Genomic DNA, 21,464 nt, shown 5'->3' on the forward strand with positions numbered 1-21,464 from the left:
AAACAAAGACTCACGACTTTGTAGCGTTCCAGGCAAAGTCACGCCAAACTGCCTGAGCGCAAGGAATTGTGGTAGCTAGATGTAAACAAAGCATGGCTTAATATGCTCATTTACAATCATTTCTATCGCCAAAGCTGCTTACTCCTTGCTTATTGGAGGGAAACGGAGGAGAAAAAAACGCGCATACAGCAAGAGAAGATGTCATACCTTTTATTTTACGTTATTTTTATATTCCCACCGCATCCGTAGGGGCTGCCATTGTTGTTTTGCGGGCTATGTGACGTCAGAGCGTGTAACTGGGAGTACATCGATCTAGTACGAGTTCACGGGTGGGAAGTCACGGGTTTGACTTCCCTTCCAGTGCACTTTCACCATATTAATCACTTCTACTGGAGTAGAAGGTTGGAAAAACACGGATTACGGGTTTGCCAGGAACGATTGATCCGTTGTGGAGCAACTATGCTCGAACCAGAGCTGTTCGGACCAATCAAATTGTCAGGGCGGGCTTTAAACGATGATGGACAGATGATCAACAGTAACGTCATCATTCACGTCACCAAAGAGCGCTTGGGTTAAATTCGTTCACTAAATGGAGAACTTGTTGGTATATGCATTTACCTTTACTATTCCTCTCAGAAATGATGATCGTGTTGGTAACTACTCCCTGTATCCTTAGATTCTTTTTTAAAACACCGGAAAAGATCGTTTACACTCTTCTTCTTCTTCTACTTCTTCCAGCGTGCGTGCAGTTGAGTTCTGTTAACAACTATGCGTCGCTCCGCTGCTCTGATTGGTTGTAGGTCTATCCAATTGAGTGCAGAGGCATTTTCTTTCCTGGTTTGGTTGAAACACATCCCATAATCACAGCCCAATGGAGCAGTATCAGACTCAGATTCTGACTAGAATCTGAGTATGACCACGTCAGGCTAGTTTCACTCAGAAACACATAAGGTTATTGAAGTAATATGAGTTTTACATGATCTTTTAAAGTTGTTCCAATATTAGGCTTACACTTATGCAGATGTGGGTAAGATGGAAATGATAGGGGATAGTAAGTGGATATTTGTAAATCGGAAATGATATTGAGATTAAAGCTCATTTATTTTTCTCACTCCCCGACCCTCTTAATCTCCAGGAAGGAGAGATGGTGTATTTGGATATGTACCTTCAGCACTCATTCGTGCTATATATAGTGTTGGGTCTCAATCCCACCACGGCGGTGTCAGGGGCCTCTTGTTATCCCAGTGTGTTCTGGTCAGCGGGGTCACATGACACAGGATAGCTGGTTCAGCACTGCCTGTGCTGAAAAACACGAGCAGGTCCCTACGCTCCACAGAACTGCATCATGCTCACACGGAAAGACTTCAGTCCAGTAAACACACTGACTTGAGACTATGAGTCAAACACAAGTTTTTATTCTTAATATTATGATGAATAATTCACAGTGAATAAATGTGACACTATTTTCATGACAATTAATTCTGTTTTTTAAGCATTACAAAAAGTGATTTTAAAATGAAATAAATCCGGCACAATAAAAACAATATTGATGATTTCTGACTGTACATAATGTTTTTTCAAATTTGGAAATAAAACAAAAATTACTGGAGTAATTATTTCAGTCTTTCTACTTCGACATTTCAAGTTTTGCTTGCCGTTTTGCAAATTGACTTGCAATTTCGGAGTGAAAGTTGTTTTGAAGTAATACCTAATTTACATTCGGTCTGGTTGCTTGGAAAATCTCTTGGAAAATATAGGAGTTTCTGTATAGAACCCTAGGGTTCTTGACTCAATTTTAAAGATGCCAAAAATGTTCTTTAAGGAGAAATGTCTTAAATGATTGCATTACTTTCATGTTAAACAGGTTATTTCAATTTTTTTTATGTTTACAAGCTGCCTAATTTGCTTAATTAATAACATTTAATTGAAATTAAAAACAAAAGAATTCATTAAAACAAAATCCATAAAATTCTTCCATTTGGAACCCCTAAAAGGTTCTATATGAACATCTGAAAGAACCCTTTAATTCTAAATAGAACCTTTTCTTAGAGTGTAGAATTTGCGTTTGGATCTCAAAACGCTGGTGCAGATGAAAGGTCAGCTTTAAGAGTTACAACTACCAATAATCATCTCAACTTCTCATGCACAGAGGCCTTGAGGGCAGAGCAACGTGATCTAGTTGAACAATCCTGGGGTCAAATGGCACGTTGTGAGCAGGTCACCTGATGATGCAGGTGTTCTTTAGATGGACAGACGGATGTTTCCTTTTCATCCTTCAGTAAACAGACAAAAACACACCTGAGACCTTTAGAGCCGCCTGACCAGCAAAGTGTTTCAAAGGATAGTCAGCAATGATTTACATTTATGCATCTGGCAAACGTTTTAATCTAAAATCTATTGTTTTGCTTACTTGCATGCATTCAAGGTAGTTCATGCATTTTCTAGGAATCGAATGCATGACTGTGGGCATACTAGTGCCAAGCGTTAAACGAAAACACAAAAATTAAAAACTAAGGTCATATTTTGTGTTGCAGGGTCCATCCTGAAGTTTTCAAATGCTTTTGAATGTCTCCCTCTGGTGGCGACGTATTAAACAACTGTCCAATGTCAGAATTGCATAATAAAACTCATAAAAGTTTTCATTGTTGATTTTTGTAAAATTAACAATAACAATAATTACAGTCATAGACTGTGTTGATCTTCATTTTATAAACATTAGATTGCAACATTGTTTTTCTGATTGTCACTGTATACGATACCCTGATGTTCTCCGGATTGTGGTGAAGATCATTTCCAAAATCTGTGAAAAAGTAAAATACATTTGTCATTGACTTTAAATATTTTGAAGCATGTTCACATTAAAGGAACACTCCACTTTTTTTGAAAATAGGCTCATTTACAATGTTAAGTCCCCTAGAGTTAAATAGTTGAGTTTTACCGTTTTTGAATCCATTCAGCCGATCTTTGTATCTGGCGGTAGCACTTTTAGCATAGCTTAGCATACATCATTGATTCTGATCAGTCCATTAGCATCTCATTCAAAAAATGACCAAAGACACTTTCAATATTTTTCCTATTTAAAACTTGACTCTTCTACAGTTACATCGTGTGCTAAGACCAACTGAAAATGAAAAGTTGCGATTTTCTACACCTATATGGCTAGGAACTACTTTCTCATTCCTGCGTAATAGTCGCGGATCTTCGCGGCCGTACCATGGCTGCAGCGGCGCAATGATTCGTTGGTATTCTGTGAAACATGGTGGTAGTTACACCTTCGACTTACTATCACAGCCCTTTACAACACACAGAACCATGGCTAATCACACAGCTAAATCCACAACACAATTTGTCGGCTGCAAGCCTGAAACTTTCTCTGCAACTACACGAACTTAGTGCCGGTCACATTGAAAGTTACCTAGCTGGGCTACTTTCAGGCGCTGTAATATCATTACGCCGCTGCAGCCACGGTACGGCCGCGAAGATCCGCAACTATTACGCAGGAATGAGAAAGTAGTTCCTAGCCATATAGGTGTAGAAAATCGCAACTTTTCATTTTCAGTTGGTCTTAGCACACGATGTAACTGTAGAAGAGTCAAGTTTTAAATAGGAAAAATATTGAAAGTGTCTTTGGTCATTTTTTGAATGAGATGCTAATGGACTGATCAGAATCAATGATGTATGCTAAGCTATGCTAAAAGTGCTACCGCCAGATACAAAGATCGGCTGAATGGATTAAAAACTGTAAAACTCAACTATTTAACTCTAAATATTAAAAAAAAAAATAGGCTCATTTTACAAGTCCCCTAGAGTGTTCCTTTAACAAGGCAATGTTTTATTGTGGCCTTAAAGGGTTAGTTCGCCCAAAAATGAAAATCTCATGTTGTTCCAAACCTGTAAGCCTTTTGTTCATCTTCTGCGTAATGCTGAAGTAATGCTGTGTAACACAAGAGAATGAACCTCATTGGTTCTTGCTGAAGCTCAAACGTGCTGCGTAACACGAGAATTAACCTCATTGGTTCTCGCACGTCAAACGAATATGTGTCTAAAAATCTATCATTTTTGACAACACTACATTGCATTTAGTTTTTTGCACAATTGAAAAATGTATATATTCCATATATAATTCCGCAAAGTGGCTAGTAGGAGTGACTGAGTTACACACCACTGCTTGGTGGGTTGGCAGGTGTTAAAGAAATCAAAATTAAGTTTTTGGGCTTTTAGAATGAATATGTACCCTTAGAATGAAATGTACCCTTAATGGTACCAGTGATGGCCACTTAAAATGAACTCTTTTTTTTGAGAGTGCATGGTACTTTTTTGTCAGTGAAAGACGGATTAGATGGTGTGTGTGTGTGTTTGTGCGTGGTGATCAGGGGATTAACTGCCCATGTTATTAAAAGTTTATTTGAGGTCAGGTGACTCGAAATAAACAACACATGCTAGACATTTTGTTTTGTCATGCAAGTTATTTTGAGACACTCATTCAAGAAAAACATTTAATACTGATCCTTTAAATAATTGTATAGGCTACATAATTTATGTGTCATATCCAGACATGGGTCATTTGGTATATAAAATAAACAAATCTTTAATTTGCTGAGTTTTTGTTCTCATCCAGTTTATGATAGGCACCTATTTAGGCCTATTTGTGGAAAAGAAGGGAAAGGTGCTAATATTTACCTCCTGCCGAAACACGTGGGGAGAAAGATTACCGCATTTACGTCATCAAAATAGAACAAGTGGGGAGAATGGCAAAAATGTGAAACGGAGGGCGGGGCGTCGAGTCCCGCAAGTTGCCTCTGATTGGTCAGAAACGATGGGTTATAAACAATGATTATGCTGTTTTAATCAAACGACCAGACCACACTCTGCACGGTCACCTGTTACAGTTAGGCTACTATATAAATATCTAATTTATTATCTTTTTTTGTATACATTATTTAACGTATTTCCATTTTATGCCATATTAATACTTTAAATAAAAATACATGAATAGATAAAAAACGTGTTATTCGAATGTGATTCAATGGAGGTTTCGTTGTTATGAGCCATTGAGCGCCCCCTGGAGGAAAGAAAGTTAACGTCTTCTAAGAAACGGTGGTCATCATCAGCGAGCTTTAGCCACTCAAACACACCCACAAAAGTGTTGTCAACAAACGCAGAGGACTGTTAAACACGGACAAAGAAAGTCGGTAGGAGCTGAAGTCAGTGCATCTGAACTCTCTGTCCCATCATGGCTCTCTCAGGATCTCAAACACCGGACGATGCTCTGCACGGTAAGCCTGCATGTTTACATAACACTGCTTCATTGTTATATGATATAGCAATATGTGATATATTTATAACCTGTCACAGGCTATATGTGATATAGATATTTATATTATTTCATTTAAATTGTAATAATTTGATTTCATACCCGTAGTATATAATTGTACATTTAATTACAAATAAATGACACAATTATTATAATTTTAATAGATTTTAAAAATAACATGAATGCATTTAAATACGATTTAAAAGACACTTTAGACTAAATTATAAAAAATAACAATGAAATTAATTTAAGGTGTATTTTTATTTTAAAATAACACAATCATATTTATTCTAAAGTTGGTGTTACAGTGCACATATATAACCTTATACCATCTGTGTGTTTTTATTTTGCAGCGCCATTGTTTAGGCTGTATTGTTATGTAAATAGATTCCATGACTCGCTTGTTCTAAGCCAATTACTGCGAAGAGGGTTAACAACTCATAATTTGATCAGTGGCTTAAACTGTCCGCAGGGGAAAATGTGAGAACAATAGTGTTTGCAGAACACCAGTTCTTCATAAAAAAACAAATCCCTCTCTCAGGGAATACATTATCATTCATAAAACACACAAATACATGCGCATTCTCTCGTTCATACACACACTCACAGCTTGGTATATGTGACACAAGGCCCTCGTCTGTGGTTATGTCATAATTCCAAATGCTGGAAAATCTGGGGCAATGGCACAATCCTTCCTCCACTGCAAAACCCCTGTCTCTGAAGAATCACTGCAAAATGACCACGAAGGGCGGAAGGAGAAGATGCTTGACACGTGAGGAAAGATGACGAAAGGTCAGGAATTAGAAGGAAGAAAGAGTGAGAGAGAGAGAGAGGTGACTTGCTAATCTCTGACAGAAATAAAATGCTTATGTAAGCAAGCTCTTGTGTTCATGTCAACAATCAGAGAGATGGAACAATAGAATAGGCCAATACCCTCTATTAATCCACATTGAGAAAAGAGCCATCAAATTTTAGAAACATCACAAATTTAGTGACCCCAACTCTTATAATTTTAAAGACCTTAAAAACGCTGAAAAGAGCCTACCTCAAAAAGTCGGAAAATGATGTACAAGCTCAGTATTTCATTGGTGAAAAAAGAGACTGCATTTCACTAGCAGCAAAGTACATCAATTCCTGCTGAAAAGGAGAGAAGACTCGACCAAACAGTAAATCGCCAATTTACTCACACACAAACACAGACACCTGAACTCACACAAACTCTTGTACACACGCATGCACACACACATATTCAAAATAACACACACACACCACTCAAAGTACATACACTGTCCGTTTTTCTGTTTACTTGTGCATCACACAATTCGTTCTACTTTGTTCATTTTTTTTCCTGCTCATATAAATGCTTTGGCAATATAATGTACAATTTGTCATACCAGTAAAGCTCATTTGAATTGAATTGAATCAAACAATAGATAGATAGATAGATAGATAGATAGATAGATAGATAGATAGATAGATAGATAGATAGATAGATAGATAGATAGATAGATAGATAGATAGATAGATAGATGGATAGATAGATAGATAGATAGATAGATAGATAGACGGACAGATGGACAGAGACTAGATAGATAGACAACAGATAGATAGATATATAGATAGATAGATAGATAGATAGATAGATAGATAGATAGATAGATAGATAGATAGATAGATAGATAGATAGATAGATAGATAGATAGATGCTAGACAGACAGACAGATAATCTATGAATGTTTGTGAAAGTTTGAACCCATGTGAACGTTTTTAAATAAATGTTTCAATTTTCATGTCAATGTCATGCAAACAGATTCCACTGTCCTACAGCAATAAACTGAATCCATTTGATTAAACCCATGTGGTTGAAATGTCCGTCAGGTTCTTGGGTGGAGCTGGAGGGTCTGGTGGCGTCTGCAAGTCAAACAGAAGGAGAATTAGGAGGAGCGCAGGACACCACAGCCTCCTTCCTGCAGGGGGAGCTGGAGAGGATTCTGCTGGAAGCTCAGCTGGAGTGTGAGAGGAGTAGTCAAACAGAAAGGTGTGTGTATGAAAGGTCTATTTAAACCTTTAGGTTAGGGTGAGGTTTTAGGGTTCAGATTAGTAGAATAAGTTGACATGTATTTGTCAATATACAGATATTAAACAAACAGTCTACTAATACTCTAATGAAAGTTAGTTGACAGGTATTTGCAAAGTTACTCAGTAGAATGTCTAAAGTAGTGGACCATCGAAATAGTTACCTTATTTTTTATAACCAGTGGCTTCCTTAAAGCACTTTCAGTGTAGAAAATACATCATTAATTTCAATGCTTGGTTTCTGATGGTTAATAAGCCTTGACCGTGTACAACTGTGTTGTTTTATCAGGTAAATATCACATTGTTTTGTTACCTCTGTTTTGCTCTGCATGTGAACATGTTCACCAGTGTTGGGGGTAACGCATTACAAGTAACTTGAGTTACGTAATAATATTACTTTTTCCAAGTAACTAGTAAAGTAACACATTACTTTTCAAATGTAAAACAAAATATCTGAGTTACTTTTCCACATTAATTTGACTGACGGCTCTCCTGTCCCCATGTTGAGAATAAGTGCAGAGGCGTTGTGTGTGAACATGATGGTTATTGTACTTCTAGACTAAATGTGAGCATTTATTTATCTCACTTGCACAATAAAGATTCAGTACTCCTCAAAATGAATAAAATCAGCCAAATGCAAAATCAGAGTACTATGCAAACCTCCAATAATTAAATGTTAAATAAAACAACCTATTTTATGCATTTAGTCTACCTTTATATTTAATATACCAATGTCTTGCTGCTGACCTTTGTTGACCATTTTTTGTTTTTATTGGTAAAACTTTTTTCTCCTGCATCCTATTCTACCATTATCCAGAATGGCAGCAGAGCTGCGCCCTCTACTGTTCATGCGTGAATTTGCATTTTTACCTCAGCCTGGGGCTTATTATTTCAATTTTGGTATAAAGAGGTCTTTACAGTTGCACAAAAATATAACTTTTTTACAAAAACAAGCCCAGCCCAGGTGAGAAAAAGTAACGCAAAAGTAACGTAACGCATTACTTTGCTTAAAAAGTAACTAAGTAACTCAATTAGTTACTTTTTAAGGGGGTAACGCAATATTATAATGCATTACTTTTCAAAGTAACTTTCCCCAACACTGATGTTCACCATCATTTTGGCGGCTTATTCAATGTGTCCATGTTTATGTCAAAACTGGGGGAAAACCTGTAAATGAGCTTATTTTAATAGTTATCAGCGTTTTGTTCTACATTTGAACACAGAGAGGAACATTAAAAGACATTTCATTATGAACTTAAACATGTCCCATTAAATTCTCCCAAAACCAAAAGATCTGATCTGCTCAGCATTCATTTCATAGCTCTTTACTCTGTATGCCTCATCTTTGGTGAAACATCCGGGAAGTTAAGTTGAAACGTAACTGAGAGCTGTGTGTGTATGAAAGGGGTGAAATTTCAAAGCATCCAGTCTTCATTAATCATTTTGTAACAAACAACAGCTACAAAAAACAGTGAGCATGCAGTTCTTATAACACAAGATTCCTCTCTGACTTCAGTCCTCCGCAGGTCGTGACCCCGAGAACATCTGGATCTCCCAAACCAGGCAGTGAGGGCAGCAGCAGCACAGACTGTGTTACTATACAGGTAACAGCAGTTCAGTCTATGTTAGCTCCAACAACATTGCCAGTAAATTGTGAGTGTTTTTTATAGTTACAACCAGTTACCTGAACCAATTACAACCAATGACCCCAATGATCATAACAGTACTTGCAATGGTAATTGATTTAATGGTTTTATGTATGCTCAAAAGTTTTTGATTAGTCACTCAATGATCAAGCTAAAAAAATCTCCTTTTATGTGTCTCATTATGGCTGTAACAATTTATGATTCAGAGGCTCGTTTCAAAGAAACAGTCAGAGACCCTCCTTAACCCCCCAGAGGAAAAAAGATTGTCTGCAATGGGACTGCAAACGTTATCTGTTATCTCATATTTCGCTCTTAATAGTCTATTTATAAATGCAATCTATTTCTTTAACCAGAACTATTGTTACAATCATGAACGAATACAAAAACAGCATTCAATCTTCATCCCTCAGTCCCTCAGCTAAAATGAAATTATACTAAAACCACAGCAAATCATTGTCTTCAAATATTAGTCTTTGAAACATTCAGTCAAACCATTCGTTCAAAAATGCTGATTCATTCAGGGATAGAACAGAAGTGAAAATCTCATACTAGGCTATATAGTAGGCGGAATTCACAGTACTCATAATAGAGTAGGCAAAACGTACCTGGATGACCTTCTACTTCTGTAGAGATTCTGAAGTGTGCATACGATGGACACCCTGTGAGACCACAGGAGAGGATGTGTGAATGGCAGTGAAGGTCAACTTCAAAAATGACGACATGGCGTATGTAGTACGTCCAGATTACATCCATATACTACACACATTCATAATCATGCGGCCGTGAAGTAATTACTGTATTGTTCCGAATATAAGACATTCTTAGAAATACATCTGAAAAAACTGGTTCATCTTATATTCACGGTCTAGACTTTTACATGTCAGTAATACACCTTCAACAGTAGGTGGGAGTTGGGAGTAATGCGCCACTAAGTAACGCTTTACTGTAATTCCACTACTTTTATCGGTAACGCGCATGTAACTAAATATTTTTTTAATCAAGTAACGCAATTACAATTACAGTGAGTTAAACCAATGCTTTAGCCTTTCAAATCAACACTTGACTTAAGTCTTGCCTATAGCCTAATAAAATCAATAGATATACAACCCCAAATCAGAAAAAGTTGGGACAGTATTGAAAACGCAAAAAAAAAGAAAAAAAGAAGTGATTTCTAAATTTACTTTGACTTGTATTTCATTGCAGACAATATGAACACAAAATATTTCATGTTTTGTTTGGTCAACTTCATGTCATTTGTAAATATGCGTCCTTTCCTGTCATTCAGACCTGCAACACATTTCAAAAAAAGTTGGGACAGGAGCAATTTAGGGCTAGTAATGAGGTAAAATGGTTAAATAATGATGTGATTTGAAACAGGTGATGTCAACAGGTGATTGTAATTTATGATTTGGTACAAAAGCAGCATCCAAGAAAGGTCTAATCCTTTAGGAGCAAAGATGGGCCGAGGATCGCCAGTTTGCCAACAAATACGTGAGAAAATTATTGAAATGTTTAAAAACAATGTTCCTCAAAGAAAGATAGGAAGAGATCTGGATATTTCACATTCAACAGTGCATAACATAATTAAAAGATTCAAGGAATCTGGAGGAATTTCAGTGCAAAGGAATTTTCAGTGCAATGCAAATTCAGTGTAAAGGACAAGGGCGCAAGCCTAAGCTGAACAACCGTGATCTCCGATCCCTCAGGCGGCACTGCATCAAGAATCGTCATTCATCTATAAGCGATATCACCACATGGGCTCAGGACTACTTTGGCAAACCTTTGTCAAGTACCACAATACGTAGTTACATCCACAAATGCCAGTTAAAACTGTGCTGTGCCAAAAGGAAGCCCTATGTTAACAGTGTCCAGAAGTGCCGTCGACTTCTCTGGGCTCGGAGGCATCTGGGATGGACCATCACACAGTGGAAACGTGTACTGTGGTCAGATGAATCAGTGTTTGAGGTATTTTTTGGGAGGAATGGACGCCGTGTGCTCCGGACCAAAGAAGAAAAGGATCATCCAGACTGTTACCAGCAACAAGTCCAAAAGCCAGGGTCTGTCATGGTATGGGGTTGTGTCAGTGCCCTTGGCAAACGTAACTTGCACTTCTGTGAAGGCACCATTAATGCTGAAAAGTACATAGAGATTTTGGAGCATAATATGCTGCCTTCAAGAAGACATCTTTTCCAGGGACGTCCATGCATATTTCAACAAGACAATGCAAAACCACATTCTGCACATATTACAAAGTCCTGGCTGCGGAGGAAGAGGGTACTGTCCCAACTTTTTTTGAAATGTGTTGCAGGTCTGAATGACAGGAAAGGTTGCATATTTACAAATGACATGAAGTTGACCAGACAAAACATGAAATATTTTTTGTTCATATTGTCTGCAATGAAATACAAGTCAAAGTAAATTTAGAAATCACTTCTTTTTTTTTTTTTTTTTTGCGTTTTCCATACTGTCTCAACTTTTTCTGATTTGGGGTTGTAAAACACTTCAAGCATCACAATGTTAGTTTAAATGTTTAGCCTACTATCACCACCATAGGGCTGCAACAAACGATTATTTTTATAATCGATTAATCTAACGATTATTAGAACGATTGATCGATTAATCACTGATTATTGTCCGTGCCGTCAACGACTAATCATTAAGTTTTGAACGATTATTCGGCTTTTCAATTAGTTAAAACATTGAGTTATACATATTCTAACTATAATATATAAAAAAGAAAATCACTTCAGCTTTTGAAATGGTTGTTTTAATTAACTTTGAGCCAAGTTCTCAGAACTCAAATCACACACAAATGCTCTCTAAGCATTGTTTAAATATTCTGTTCTCTTTCAATTGAATAAATAAATAATAATAAACAAAAATTAGCTGCATTACAGACAACATTTTTTTAATGTAAACATCTCTTGGCAGCAGCTTCATTTGAAAAACAATAATAGGCCCACTGCTTTTCTTAGAACTGAAAAAGAGAAAGAGGACATTTATTTCAGGACACAAAGAATGGTAAAAACAGTAATCTGCAAATGACATTGCAGACAAAATGACATAATATTAATCTCTTACATGACAATTGAGCTGACAGATTCTCATTCACCTTTTAATTAACAATATGAAAAAGTAACTGACATGATATTCTTCCTAACATCGCCTTTTGTAAATCTTCATGCATATGGAACAAAATACAGGCAAGTGATGAGACTATAATACCAAATAGTGTTATAATAATAAAAACAGTCCTGACTCCAAGCTCGATCAAACTTTATTCTATGCTAAATAAATCATCACATTACTGTAATTATATTATTATTGTTAATATTATTACAATTATTAGTAGTATTGCATTCTCTAATAAAGAGATTAACCGCTAGTTAGTTAGTTGTTACCTCTTTAAGTGCTCCAACACTCCCGTGAAAAGTTTCACCTTACATGTCTCAATCAGCTCCTGGTTCAGTGGTCAGGACACAGATCAGGACAAGAGTCAATGGGCTAACTCCCTGATCAGTGCCCTGACTACTGAACTAGGGAGCTGATTGAGACGCAGCCTTAGTTTGAAGTTTTGTGAAACTTTCCCACATCTTGCTAGTTCAGATTAGTTTGCTGTGTTTTCTTCTACCGCAATAGCATTTTTAAGGGCTGCATTACACTCTAGCGCTACAGCGCCGTAGCGGTCAAATCGCGATATTGCAGGCCCTTACATTAGGTCACATGAGATCAAACGACTAGATAACGAAAGATATTTGTCGACAATTTTTTATTGTCGACTAATCGTTTCAGCCCTACACCACCACCACCACCACAGTAAAAGGCATTTTTGATAAGTTGAGGTAGGCTGATCACAGGCACTCGCAAACGAAACAGGCTACACAATCTAAACAAATAATAAAAAATAAAAAAACTTGCAGGTTTTCTTACCTTACACCTCTCCGCAAAAAGAATATAAATCCGATCTTCAATACCTGCGCTATATGCACATTTAACGGTGTTCACGTCAACGAAAGCAACAGATATGAGCTGTATTTTATTCATCAGCTCATTTCAAGATCAAAGACCGCAAAATGAGAGAGCGTCCTAAGCACTGGTGAGATCATTTAGTGTCATTAGTTTGAATGAAGATGATTGTGTTTTTGAACATCTGAGACTTACTTCACTTGCGGCAGTTTGCGCGTGGGCTTGCTACTCATTTGCGGCGATACGTATTGCAGTAGCGCCATCAAATCTGACAACAACATGTAATATAGCCTATAACACTCTCACACGTTTATTTTTTAATTTTGCCAGGAGTAAAATTTACTTATGTGGTTTAAACAACCAGATACATTTACACTTGTCCAGTTTCGCCTGAAATGTTGAATGAAAAATTATGTTTATTGTGTTTGACTCTTCAGTACTGTTCATATTTACATTTAAAAAGCAGACATAAAAGTAACTTAAAAATTACTTTCCCTAGTAACTAATTACTTTTGATATACAGTAATTGGTAAAGTAATTCAATTACTTTTAAAATAAGTAACTAGTAACTGTAACTAATTACAAATTTTCAGGAACTTGCCCAACACTGCATACGAGTCCAACAAAAAATACGGTGTCAGAGTGTAATGTCAGAAGATCGCGAGCGCAAAAAGACTTAAAAATGCAAACAGTCAAAGAAAAGCTTACCGTCTAAGAGCCACGGGATTGTCATTGACCAAACCCAGACTTCCCCCGTAGGCTATGTGATTTTTAAATGTAAGACAGTTCCCAGATTTCACTAGACTGGGTAAACCCAGCCTGATCTGCTGGCGATTTGATTTCTCCCTGCAACTCAGTCTGGAAACCTGTGCATTCATTTCATACTGCTTCTGTTACACTTTTGCGGGAACCAAACACAGACTGGCTTATCCACCTGGCGCGCTATTGGCGGGTTTAACACGATGACGGATTGAGAAGCGATGGGTCATTGCTCGAACTCGACTGGAGCAAAATAAGCGCACGCATCTGTCTACCATAGGGGAGGGAATGGCGCAGCAAGCCAACACTAGAACAGGCACTTCGGTGTTACTGACTATGGGAAGTGAGCACACAGGAAGATACCGGCTCTACACGGAGGCTATAGAATATAGCGAACGTGTTAGGTGTCGCCCAGCCCGTAGCTCTACAAATATCTGTCAGCGAGGCGCCACGAGCCAGCGCCCAGGAAGAGGCAACACCCCTAGTGGAGTGGGCTCTTAACCCGAGCGGGCAGGGCACGTCTTGGGACTCATAAGCCAAGACGATGGCATCCACTATCCAGTGGGCCATCCTCTGCTTGGAGACAGCCTTTCCCTTCTGCTGTCCTCCGTAACAGACGAAGAGCTGCTCTGAGGTCCTGAAGCTTTGCATTCTGTCCACGTAAGTCCGGAGAGCACAAGAGAGGGACAGAGAAAAGCTAGGGCTGGGTCTGCCTCCTCCGAAGGCAGCGCTTGCAGGCTCACCACTTGGTCCCGAAAGGGAGTAGTGGGAACCTTGGGCACATATCCAGGCCGGGGTCTCATGATCACATGAGAGTTACCGGGCCCACAATTCGTCGACCGAAAATGCCTGCAGGTCCCCTACCCTCTTGATGGATGCCAACGCAGTCAGGAGTATTGTCTTTAACGACAGAATTTTCAACTCAGCTGACTGCAGAGGCTCAAAGGGTTCTCTCTGTAGTGCAGTTAGCACCAGAGTTAAGTCCCAAGAGGGTATGGAGGGAGGACGTGGCGGATTTGATCTCCTCGCCCCCCTAAGGAACCTGACAACCAGATCATGCTTACCTAGAGATTTTCCATCTACTAGCTCATGATTAGCGGCGATAGCGGCAACATAGACTTTTAGGGTGGAGGGAGACAGCCTTCGCTCCAACCCATCTTGTAGAAAGGCAAGCATAGATCCGATCGAACATCTTCGGGGGTCTTCTCGGCGAGAAGAGCACCAATCGACGAACAGGTTCCACTTCAACGCATAGAGGCGCCTCGTAGAGGGGGCTCTAGCGGAAGTAATGGTGTCAACTACCGCTTGGGGTAGGTCACCTAGAACCTCTGCGTCCCGTCCAGGGACCAGACCTGGAGTTTCCAGAGGTCTGGACGTGGGTGCCATAGGTTGCCCCGTCTCTGAGTCAGGAGGTCCTGCCTCAGAGGAATGGGCCAGGGAGGTGCTGTCGCAAGGAGCACTAGTTCCGGGAACCAAGTCCGGTTGGGCCAATACGGAGCGACCAACAGGACCTACTCCTCGTCCTCCCTGACTTTGCACAGTGTCTGCGCAAGAAGGCTCACTGGGGGAAACGCATACTGGGGGCCAGCTGTGGGCTAGGGCATCCGACCCGAGGGTCCCCTCGGTCAAGGAATAAAACCACTGACAGTGGGTCGTCTCTGGGGAGGCAAACAGGTCTACCTGTGCGGCCCCGAAACGACTCCAGATTAGCTGGACCGCCTGGGGATGGAGTCGCCATTCTCCCGGAAACACCTGCTGATGTGACAGCTCGTCGGCTGCACGATGGAGCAGGCCCGGAATATGAACGGCACGAAGCGACCTCAGATGCTTCTGACTCCACAAGAGGAGATGGCGGGAGAGTTGCGACATGCGACGGGAGCGTAGACCACCCTGTTTGTTGATGTACGCTACGGCCGCAGTGTTGTCCGTCTGGACCAGAACGTGCTTGCCTCTGAGCGGCACTTTGAAGCGGCTGAGTGCAAGACGAACTGCTAACAACTCGAGGCAATTGATATGCCATTGCAGTTGAGGCCCCGTCCACAGACCCGAAACTGCAAGCCCGTTGTACGTGGCACCCCAATCCGTGGATGAGGCATCCGTGGAGACAACGGAGTGCCTGGACACTTGTTCTAGGGGAACTCCCGCCCGTAGAAACAAAGGGTCCGACCACGGGCCGAAGGTTTGGCGGCACCTCGGAGTCACTTGGACACGGAGGGATCCACTGTGCCACGCCCATCTCGGGACTCGATCGTGTAGCCAGCGTTGAAGCGGTCTCATATGAAGCAATCCGAGCGCCGTTACTGCGGCTGCGGATGCCATATGCCCCAGGAGCCTCTGAAAATGTTTCAGTGGTACCGCTGTCCTGCCTTTGAACGAATTCAAGCAGTTCAACACTGACTGGACGCGCTCCTCGGTGAGGCGCGCTGTCATGGCGACCGAGTCTATCTCCATACAGAGAAAAGAGATCCTCTGTGTGGGACAGAGTTTGCTCTTCTCTCAGTTGACCCGAAGTCCCAACTGGCTGAGGTGACTGAGCACTTTGTCCCTGTGTTCGCACAACTGCTCTCGCGACTGGGCAAGGATCAGCCAGTCGTCGAGGTAGTTGAGGATGCGAACGCCATGCTCTCTCATGGGAGCAATGGCCGCCTCCGCAACCTTCGTAAAGACGCAGGGCGACAGGGACAGGCCGAAGGGTAAGACGCGGTACTGATATGCCCGTCCCTCGAACGCGAAGCGCAGAAAGGCCCGGTGTCGAGGGAGAATCGAGACATGAAAGTACGCGTCCTTCAGGTCGATCGCTGCAAACCAATCTCGGGGACGGATGCACCTGAAGATGCGCTTCTGCGTTAGCATCCTGAATGGCAGCCTGTGAAGGTACCGGTTCAGGAATCGCAGGTCCAAGATCGGTCGTAACCTGCAGCCTTTCTTGGGTACAATGAAGTACGGGCTGTAGAACCTGAACCTCATATCGGCTTGAGGGACCGGCTCTATCGTGTCCTTCGCCAGTAGGACAGCGATCTCCGCCCTGAGCACGGGGGCGTTCGCCTCCACTACAGTCGTGAAGTGAACTCCCCTGAACTTGGGGGGACGCTGGGCGAACTGAATCGCATAGCCGAGTCTGATGGTACGGAGGAGCCACCGAGACGGGCTGGGAAGCGCTAGCCAGGCTCCCAGACTCCGAGCAAGGGGGATCAACGGCATCACAGACGTACCCGCAGCGGGGCAGCGAGGCGGAACGCAGGGATCCGGCTCGGACGGCATGGGAGCAGCCCGAAGCGGGATCTGAGTGTGCTGTGCAACACTTACCTGCATCCGCGGAGGGGACGTGCGAGTGTGGCGAGGCCGCTTGTGTGCGTCCCGACAGCCGGCGTCCCCTGCTGGCGAAGGGAGAGGTACTTGAGGGTGGCGAGGCATGGGAGCGTCGACCACCGCCAAGCACGCTCTCTTGGCACCCAGAGATATATTGGAAACTGCTCTTTTATTGAAGTTTTGGGTGCCAGCCCCAGTGCCAGCGGCGGAACAGACAAAAAAAAGATTCTCCCCCGGCCCTCCTCTGGGGGAGGGAGTGGTGCTGCAGCCATCTCCCGTAGAGCAGTTTCCTCAATCTCTGGGCGGCCCGTCTCAGGGTCGCTTGCTACGACGCTTGCCACCTGGCTTGGCAGCGGCCTGAGCGGGCTGGACATCCTTCCCACGGCCGGTCCCACGCCGTCGGCTGGTGTTAGGCTGCTGCGGTTCCTTGGCGGAGGCGGAGGCGGAGGCGGCGGCGGGTGGACGTCCTCGGCGACGAGTAGCCAGAGGCGGTGCCACCAGCGGCGGGGGTGGAGGCAGCGGGCCGCCGGGGCAGGATGTGCTTAATCGCCTCCGTCTGCTTCTGGGCGGCCGAGAACTGTTGGGCGAAGCTCTCGACCGCGTCGCCGAATAACCCAGCTGATGAGATGGGGGAGTCCAGGAACCGATATTTATCGGTCTCCCTCATGTCAGCTAGGTTAAGCCAGAGATGACGCTCCTGGACCACAAGCGGGGACATCGCCTGACCAATGGCACGGGCGGTGATTTTCGTCGCCCAGAGGGCGAGGTCCGTCGCCGTCCGGAGCTCCCGGAGGAGCTCTGGGTCAGGCCTACCCTCGTGCATGTCAAGGAGTGCCTGGGCCTGGTGGACCTGAAGCAGGCAAGGCGGACGCAGCCTGTCCGCAAGCCTTGTAAGCCTTTCCAGTCAGACCGGAAGAGAACTTACAGGCTCGGGACAGGAGACGTGGGTCACCGCGCCAGTTAGAGGCGGTTGCCGGACACAGTTGCATCGCGACGGCGTGCTCCACTGGCAGGATCCCCACGTAACCCTTGGCTGGTCCGCCGTTGAGGGTAGTGAGGGGGGAGGAGCCACTCGGCCAGTTTCTGGCAGAAAAAGGTGCCGTCCACGACCTCGTGAGCTCCTCATGCACCTCCGGGAAGAAAGGTGTCGGGGCGGGACGCTGGGAACCAGCGCGACCCGCCCCGAGGAACCAATCGTCCAACCTAGAGGGTTCGGGACACGGTGGAGGGTTCCACACGAGCCCAACCCTTTCGGCGGCCCGGGCAAGCATAGCAGCCATCTCGGGGTCCGGGGCAGCCGTTGCCACTTTCCCAGAGGGAGGCAGTACAACTGACCCTTCATCCTCCGAGGACTGAAACTCCCCCTCCGATGCAGCGATCGACATCTGTTTGTCCGCTGGAGCTCCAAAAGTCACCACTGGTCTCCCGTGGGAGGGTCCAGCGGGTTCTCTTGGAGGCTCTACCGGCTGCGGAGCTGAGGGAATAGGGGCCTGCGGAGGTTCACTCGGCGGGTTTGCCCTAAACGTAATCCTCAGATCACCCTGGCCATCCAAAGAAGTAGATCTACCCGGGTTAGGGGTAGAACTAGATCGTGGGATGGGTAAGGGGACTCCCCCAGCCCGGAGGTAGGAGAGTCTCGCAGTGGGAACATGAACTATCCACAAACGCCGCCTCAGCGTGCTGTTTGCCCAAACACCTGAGACAGCGATTGTGACCGTCAGAAACGCACGGGTGGTATGACATCTTGAAAAAGACGCAGCGTCACCCGTGAAGCTCTTTTTGTGAGGAAAACGCTCTTGTGCTGAAGCACTCAGGGGGAAACGAGACAGCGCACGGGATTGTGTGCAGCCCTTGCCTGTACTCAGCAGGAAAAACGCCCAACCAGACCAACAGTCCTGTTGCTGTGAAAACAGCAGTTTTTCTCTGCTTGCAGAGGCAGCCGATGAGTCAGCGCGGATCCCGCTGAAGTGTGCCGTTCCTCCAACACGGATTCCTGGATTCTCCGGTCTTCAAAGAAAGTCTTGCTGATAGCAGCTAATACTCAGTAATCTGAGAGTCCTCTTCATCTGCCGTTTGGCTCCGAAGTGAATGACAGCGTGCATTCGCTCTCGCTTCCTGTTTATACCTGCAGTGCGGGGCGGAGCGCGAGATGCAAATCTTGCACGCTAATTGTTCATTGGCCGGTTCTAGATAGCTCGAAGCTGATAGGGGCTCCCAGAAGTGATCCAAATTAGGGATGCACCGAATCCAGGGTTCAGGTTCGGATTCGGCCGAATATTGGGCTTTATGACTGGGTTCGGTTTCTGCCGAACCTCAGAATTTATTTCCACCGAACCCGAACCCTAGGTTTGCACTATGCGCGCCCCGCTGGTCGAACGTAATGGCGCCGCTGTTGAAAGTGAAAATGGAACTCATGAACAGAAAACGTGGCAGTAGCTACTTTAAGTCAAAAGAAGGCGATTCAAGTTGAGCTACGCATTCAATTTGCAATGCCGATTTGTCTCGTGATGACAAGGACCCTAAACAATAACAGCCGCTGTTAAAACATTTGCATATGAAACATCCGAGAGAATACGAGTTGTGCATGAAGGAATCTACAGACAGCAGCCAAAATGTATTTTATTTTACCGTGCAAACAGCCTATAGATCAGATAAAATATAAATAAAATTAATAAAATATATAGGCCTACACTAAATATTTTTCACTTAAATAATTACCAAATTAAGATGACAAAACGAAAATACACTGAATCCGTAAGCTTTGAAGAACCGGAATTAGGTAAATAGGTAGATAATATACTATATATCTTTACATATATACTATTCTCTTAAAACCATCATTTCGTTATTTTTACTAACCCAAATAATGATTAATCCGCTAGGTTGCACGTGAGGGGGAAAAAATAGGTTCCTTCCACTTAAGAGTTGAGCTCTTTTTATTTTAATATATCTCTTTACATAAATACTATTTTCTATTTAAAAAAAAAATAACTTCGTTATTTTACTTACCCAGTGTTTCATTCTGTTTTGCAATCTGGATATGGTCACTCGATTTTCCGTGAATTTTAACAATAGGCCTAGTAGTCCATTTTATCCCAATGGACATGGACATCTCGTTTCTTTTCCCAAATCTTCACTCACGTCGCATCCATGTTCGCCGGGGATTATAAACGTTTCTTCCTTTCGTTTGCTTATAATTAAGTCTATTATAACTATTCACATCCTTTACTGTGGGAAAGTATAAAAAACACTGTAGGACGAATACCTTTTTACTTCAAATTTTATTTAACACAGTTTGTTCTTGTTATTAAACTTGGTAATGCGCGTCAAGTTTGGTTTATTTGAATAGCGCATTTCACACACACGCCGGTGATTTTAGTTTCGTTTTCTCTGGCAGTGAATAATCAAACGTATTCTAAATGTCTTGACCTTGTGGAAAATAAAATCCGCTCTTCAGACCTTTTACAACAAGTGTTGCTTTGCAAGATCAGTAGAACATATGAAGACGAAGATATTCAAGAAGGTGTCTATTCAGTGTCCCATTCCTTTTAAAGCGCAGAGCGGTAGGCCTATATGACACATCTTTGCGGGGAAATAGTATGAATCAAATATTTTTCTAACTAATATTTAATTTTCATATATTCTTGAGGTTACCATTATTTACTGAAAATCGTTTTTGTTTTATAGGCTGTGTTGTTTCACTGACGGAAGTGCTAAAATAAACACGCATGCTTATGGATGTTTCAGCCTCAAATGATTTCAAAATGTAGGCTATATATCTGGCATAGACCACAGTATTTAAAATAGCATATAGGCCTATGCATTAGTTACATTCTCAATTTAATTTACAGAGCAATCCCTGCTAAGTTTTTAGTTTAACTAATACTATAGAAGAGGATTAGTGTGTGTCGCACACAACAGACTCGCAACGGGGGCGTGGCATCACGATGGTGGCGCTCCATCTTGATGTCGGCACAACCCTAGCGCGCGCCTCCTGCGCTCTCCGTTGGGTTGTTCTTTGAATCGACAGAGGACGGCTCAGGGTAATTTTTCTATAAACCATCATGAAATAGCGTCGAGAAGAACATACACGACAATGTTTACTTTAGTAAACTTGACCAAAACAGTTAATGGTCAATAGCATCTCTACACTGCTGTGGACGTTGTTAACTTCATTAATGTGTTTACTGTGATAATGGACTGCGGATGGGAGTAGGATTCGGTATTTGGTTTCGGATTCGGCCGAATCTTAACCAGTGGATTCGGTATTCGGCCGAACCCCAAAAATCTGGATTCGGTGCACCCCTAATCCCAATTCGTCGGTACGTCCGACGTACGTCGACTGAAAGGGAACAGCACTTTTGCTCGTGTGATATTACTTATAAATATTAAAA

The 21,464-nt window shown here is 42.5% G+C and overlaps 1 protein-coding gene across 1 annotated transcript in view; it reads left to right on the forward strand.

Moving 5' to 3' along the window:
* The first annotated feature begins 4,850 nt into the window (after positions 1–4,850).
* LOC307125788 (BCL2/adenovirus E1B 19 kDa protein-interacting protein 3) overlaps positions 4,851–21,464 on the forward strand; it is a 30,099-nt gene continuing 13,485 nt past the window's right edge. Inside the window, exons 1-3 of the mRNA XM_079815904.1 lie at positions 4,851–5,276; positions 7,193–7,352; positions 8,907–8,994. Coding sequence (XP_079672030.1) covers positions 5,234–5,276; positions 7,193–7,352; positions 8,907–8,994 — 291 coding nt within the window. The 5' untranslated portion in view covers positions 4,851–5,233. The remainder of the gene's footprint in view (positions 5,277–7,192; positions 7,353–8,906; positions 8,995–21,464) is intronic.

Source organism: Gobio gobio (assembly GCF_949357685.1).
Source record: "Gobio gobio genome assembly, chromosome: 4".
Lineage (NCBI taxonomy): Eukaryota > Metazoa > Chordata > Actinopteri > Cypriniformes > Gobionidae > Gobio > Gobio gobio.